This window comes from Triticum dicoccoides, chromosome 5B (assembly GCF_002162155.2).
Source record: "Triticum dicoccoides isolate Atlit2015 ecotype Zavitan chromosome 5B, WEW_v2.0, whole genome shotgun sequence".
In the NCBI taxonomy this organism is placed as follows: domain Eukaryota; kingdom Viridiplantae; phylum Streptophyta; class Magnoliopsida; order Poales; family Poaceae; genus Triticum; species Triticum dicoccoides.
Genome location: NC_041389.1, coordinates 578,233,584 through 578,239,567, shown reverse-complemented (window position 1 = coordinate 578,239,567; position 5,984 = coordinate 578,233,584). Strand labels below are relative to the sequence as shown.

The 5,984-nt window shown below is 38.7% G+C and overlaps 1 protein-coding gene across 1 annotated transcript; it reads right to left on the bottom strand.

Annotated features, from left to right (window-relative positions):
• Window positions 1-214: 214 nt before the first annotated feature.
• LOC119306202 (deoxyhypusine synthase-like) lies at window positions 215-5,566 on the bottom strand. The gene is made up of 7 exons (XM_037582493.1): window positions 5,288-5,566; window positions 4,961-5,128; window positions 3,994-4,212; window positions 3,276-3,359; window positions 1,762-1,867; window positions 1,462-1,697; window positions 215-467 (listed from the first exon to the last, which is right to left on the bottom strand). The coding sequence occupies exons 1-7, from the start codon at window positions 5,513-5,515 to the stop codon at window positions 390-392; spliced, it is 1,119 nt and encodes a 372-aa protein (XP_037438390.1). The 5' UTR covers window positions 5,516-5,566; the 3' UTR covers window positions 215-389.
• Between the last annotated feature and the right edge of the window lie 418 nt (window positions 5,567-5,984).

Sequence of the window (5,984 nt, the reverse complement as noted above, 5' to 3'; positions counted from 1 at the left end):
TATGAAAATAAATGTGAACCTTGTACACAGTCTGCTTGGAAAAGGCGTGCTTTGAGAGGCACGCCAAAAAACTATAAAGAGGTCCTAAAAAGAGTATTGTGAAAACAACTCCGATGACTGTCTAGACAACTATACATGAGAAAATGTTTTCCTGTACGCAATGATGTTCTCTGTAGTAGTGTTATAAGTCAAATTTCAGTCAAGTATAACCACATAAACAAGAACACACATGGAAAATTATTATGTTGGCCACCATGTACAGTCTCATTCAAACATACAGATGGAACCTCGTGTGACAATGAACAAAAGGAATAAGTAAGAGTACAGAACAATGGTGTTGGAATCAATAATAAAACAATTCAAGGTTCCTTATTTCAATGCCATTTGGTTCAATTCACACCATGAAACGTACGTGCAAATGTTGCAGCAACAAGTAATGGAAAAGCGATAGTCGCATCGCAATGAACCTGCATTTCCAAAAGCTCAAGTGTCATATTGCAATAATAAGGATCAAATAGGTTGTATGGCATCATTGCATAGCACCATTATGTCTCATAGAAGTGCATAGACTCTAAAGCTGCAATATGCTACAATGCAAAAAAACAAGACAATGCCTGACATGTGCATGGTCTATGCACCTATGGAACATTTCAGTAACCAAAGTCTAGTAGCATGTAAAATATAAAAAGAAAACAATTTGAAACTTATGTTGGTACATATTAGTTGGAACATATAGTTTTGGGACAATGTTACGCAATAATTTGTGCAAACATTTCAAAGGCTCATTTGTGGTTGCATAGCATGTGCGAAGCTTAGTCCCACATTGTGTGCTAGTAGTTAATAGAAGGCCAACAAATAATGGGTTCTTGCTTATACCTGCCTAAAACATGAGAACATTGGACTATAGTATGATTGCTCACTCATCTGCTTGCCTCGGCACACAAAGCTAAGTTAATGGGGGTAATGATTGATCCAATTGATTCATGCGGTGGGATAATTACCAATCCAATCATGATTAACCCTCACACGTCCTAGACGAGTGTATCCCCGTGAATGCACCACTATAATTGCTCCCCTTTTGATGTGTTGCTCACTTCCTCATCTTGAGAACCGCACCGATAGCAGTGTCTGAATGCTTGTCTCTAGAACTGCGTCTGGCCATCTAAGGGGCAGGTGCTCACATTTGGCCAACAACTTCTACTACGATATCTTGAACTCAATGATTTGGCGACACCCTGAATCACACAACCGTTCCTACCAATGTATGTGTTCTAATCTCATTTGTTCCTTCATGCACTTTTTTATTATTGCAAATTTGATGGATGTGCGTGCTAGTTTACTATTCTATACAAACTCAAATGCCTAGTTTTTCATATGTGATTAATATTGCTCACACTGCTATCTTGATATTATTTTAGACTAATTAATTAAAAATTGACTTATTTTTTAACATGTATATACCTTTACAGGTTGTGCTGAACCCTTAATCTTTCCCCATGAAACTGCTTCATCTGGATGTGCTCCTGAATCACTACCATCAAACTCTTGAGCCGTGTTGATATAGACGGCATAATCCGCACCATTGCGGAGCATATTTGCATTGCATATATGATGCTTTGGGAGGCCTCCTCCAAGAATTATAACCCCTGTCTTCCTTGGGGTAGCATGAATAGCTTCATCATTGATCAACCTTACATCTGCAAAAATTTCAAGCATCTGAAACCACAATAAAGTAAGTAAGGTAATTACATCATAGTTTACCTTGTACAATGTCGATAATAAGACCAGGATTGTGAACGGCATGGCAAAACAACATGTCTCCAATTGATCCATCAGTCAATGCGGGGCAATATACAGGAATATTGTTCTGGGTAATTTTAAAGAGTCAGCACTATATAACTTCAGTCCTTGCACAATTGCCATTGAGACGAAGATTCAAACCGAGTAAAAATAACAAATCTAGCACAAAATAGATTCTCCAAGGAATAAACTGAAAGACACAATAAAGTAAGAGTCAAGTAACCAGATCTAGACTTTGAGAAAATAATAGTTCATTCAAGAATAGCAATTATTCCCACGTTTAGGATTCATGCTTCCTCAATGGTAACTATAAAGATTGATTAAGCCGATGGAGGGTGGAGAAGCACCTCTTTTGTGATTTAGGTTGTACCTTGTTGGCCCAAACACTTATTAGAAGTGTTCATCAAACCAAATGATACAGAATGCATTGTAGCGGGAACTAGTTGCGATATATTGCAGTGATATTTGGTTGTTTTGAACATGAAGTTTTGGATTAATAACGTGAGGACTGAAACTAGAAAACATATGATCTATTGTGTTTAATTATCATATAATTGAAAACTATTTATTGAATAAAAGTGGCATAATCAAATGGAAAGCCTTTTTCCATGCATGGCGGAATGTTGAGGTGGGTCTTTCTCATGCATGGTTCTATGTTGAGGTGGCATTGTATTGCTGCAAGAATTGCTATATACTAGATGATACCTGGCATGTTGTTGCAAGAATTGGTTTCAATATATTTAATATCCAAATTAATAGTATGAGAACTAAAACTAAAAGTAGATATATTTATTATATTTGATTATTATATAGTTGTAAATATTTATTGAATATAAGTAGTGTTTTCTCATACATGACTGCATGTTGAGATGAGATTTTCTCATGCATGATTGCATGTTGAGATGGCCCTTCTCCCATGCATGTTTATATGTTGAGGTGTATGTTAAAAGAAATATGATAGTGTGGTTACCTATTTAGTTAGTTATGCTAGATAAAAAAATGGAGGGTGAAGTTATAGTTCCTTGTGTGCTCTATTTTAGTCGAAATATTTATTACTAATTGATGATGTTGAGGGTTTGCATGCGCTGAAAAACAAAATGTAGATGGTCTTGCATGCTCTTGAAAATGGGATTACCTATTGGGGTCTTGTGGGGGTTCGGGGCACCCATGCTAGAACCTAAACCTAAACAATCATGTTCATTGTCCTCAGCAAGAAATCCTAAACACCTCACAATATGAACAAGGTTTTGGGGTCACTACACACACCTACATTCGACCCAGTCATGCACCCTCACCTTGTTTTTGTGATAACTGTGGAATAACATGGCAGCGGTTGCCAGAGTTGCACTATAGTCTACTTCTTGTCTCACTGCTTACCCGAAACTAGCTAATCATGTGCTTCTAAAATATGATCGACATTTATACACTTCTATGATAGTTTGTAAGAATCAAAGGTTTATGCAAAATCATCTTACCTTGTGTGCCCAATAAAGGTAGGAGCTTTCATCATTTATTTCTTTACCAAGACGACCAATCACCTTTGATGGTGTCCAGACATTCTACAGTTAACAGGAAATTCATGAAGTAACAGAAATATGAAGACAGGTAGAGAAGTTTTAACAATGAATTCACATTGTAGAAAACGATGGTTTAACTTAGAGAACATCAAATATCAACTAAGGTGCAACCATCTCTATGCTGATTTCAGCAATTTGTGCAATAATTATAAAGCCTAGATCACACATTTGGTTTGACAACACCTCATAGTCTTTCCATCCATGTATTTGCTAGAAAGTTATGCACTGGTCGTCATAAGTGACATGGGTTATGCATACATATGAAAGTAAGGAAATTCATGCAATGAACTTATAATAAAGTTTATGAAGCACCACATCATGTACGATTGTGAAACATTTTTCAAATTATGAACTTTGCACAATTGGTAATTTTCTTCCACGATGACCATGAAGCACCGTCATGCACTACCGTGAAATGACGCAATCGTGTGAGTAGCCTACTCCTATTCATGCATCTTCTGCAAATTATCAAATTTGCATCTAATTTGTGCATTCTATGTGCACCATCAACGAACCATGACACACACAAGGGATAGTCGCCACCATATGATTGCTAGTACATATCATATGAAACAAAATTCAAATAGTTAATTTATTAAATTCAAACATAAGCTACCTTAGTTGATTGTTCTAGTAGCATCTGGTCAAGGACTGGCATGATCCATTTCTCGAACTTGCAATAGTTATCATTGGGCAGCAAGAGATTTCCAATCCGGTTTAGTCCTTTCGACCGCAACAATGCTCCTCGTAAAGAAAAATCACCTCGGTATGTTGGTCCAAGGCATTTAATGAGATCTTCCTCTATACCCCCAGCACTCGTAACAATAACATCCACCTAGAGAACACATTTTTTTGAAAACAATTAGCCATGGTCTAGGAAGTTAGTCAATAGTGGCTATATACTTAGTGATGTTAGTAAGCGACTAAGCGCCAATGCGCAATTTGGTTTCACTGTTTCTTTGGAAAATCTTTAGCCATGGGTTTGGAAGCTAGTCATCAGTGACTACTAGCACTTAATAATTCTAAAAAGCGGTACTGTCTTCATTTCAAATTAATCTATTACTCCATCCATAAAGAAATATAAGAGTATTTAGATCACTAAATATAAGAGTGTTTAGATCACTAAAGTAGTGATCTAAACGCCCTTATATTTCTTTACAGAGAGTGTAGTATATACTTTATGTACATAAAACTGGTATCATTATATTCATATTCTAAAGAAGTATTTATTTGAAATTATGATTTTTTATCACAAAAGTTACTTATTAACAGTGTAATTGTCGGTCAAATGTTTAACGATACCTAATATCCAAAGTAATTTGAAATGGAGGGAGTCGCATTTAGTGACCAAGCAACCTTTGATAACAACGAATGTGAGTCAGCGTATATTTGGTGAATGCGTTGAAGTAACCGGAACAAATATCTCAAGGCAACTAGTCATACTTCTACTAAACAGTTTCTTAATTAAACAATGTATTATAAAAATCATTTTAATTAAAATATCTTTTTAGCTAATTAAAATGGTATTTGAACCTGTTTTTGTTTTCAGGTTTGCACACGTGAGACAGAGTTGGAGCGTTCACCATATGATGTTGAACCAGAAACCGTATCACATCCCGTATGCCAGAAGACACAAGGTTTGAAGTGAAACCGAGGAATATCTTGCACTTCACAGATTCCCTGTACTTGGGTTCAAGTTCAGCTCCGTCACAGTCCTCGCTTGGCTTCTCGTGCGACAGCCTCCAATCCAGCTTCAATGCAGCCAAGCACGCACAGTGCAGAAAGAGTTAGTGAGAAATGCAAGGGGTGTAGCAAAATCAGCAGAGATTCTGGAAAAGAGCAAGTTCCTGAAGCATGCATGCATATGTAGCGAGGACAGCTAGAGGCTACATGCTCAAGTGAGGGTGTACCATCTGATTGACGACGTCGATGGCGTCGCCGAGGTGGGAGGCCTGGAAACCCGTGGAGGCGAGCGACCCGAGCATCCCGGCAAGGCCGAGGCCGGCGTCGTTGAAGTCGGGGCCGGCGATCCTGGTGGACTCGTCGAGGGACTCTGACGGTTTCAACAGGATGGCGCGCACGCCCTCCAGTGCGTCCGTGTTGAACCCTGCTCCGTCGGCGCCTCCATTGCTGCCCATCTCTGCCGGATCCTTTGAAAATGGAAGCGAACCTGGTTCCGCGGGGCTGTGTGCCTGTGTCCTTGCGGTCTTCCTCCTACTTATGGTTCCACTTCCTCCTACTTATCCATTCCAGAAACAGAAATGCTAGCGCTCAAACGTGTTTCGTGCGAAGACGTGGGTGGGCCCGGCTAAGTCGTTATCATGCATGATCTGCATGCTCCTGCATGTGCTATGTCGGTCGGTCTCGTGCATAGATTAGCGAACAACTAGAGCAGTGATAGGGATACCGCTTATCAAAAATTTATTGGTCGACCTTCTTAGGTAAATTGAACAATTTATCTTCATATCGGCCGATTTATTGGTCGATTTAAACGATAAATCGGCTAGTTTATCGGAATATCGGCCGATATCTTGAACCGTGACTCAGAGACACCCACATTTGCATAACTTCTACTCCCTTTGTAAAGAAATATAAGAGCGTTAACTC

Excerpts from the sequence above, each read along its gene's own strand:
- LOC119306202 (XM_037582493.1), bottom strand. The coding sequence starts at position 5,515 with ATGGGCAGCAATGGAGGCGCCGACGGAGCAGGGTTCAACACGGACGCA. Across the intron at positions 1,698-1,761 it reads TATTATCGACATTGTACAAG|ATGTAAGGTTGATCAATGAT; the intron begins GTAAACTATGAT and ends AAATTTTTGCAG. Across the intron at positions 468-1,461 it reads GTTCAGCACAACCTGTAAAG|GTTCATTGCGATGCGACTAT; the intron begins GTATATACATGT and ends TTGGAAATGCAG.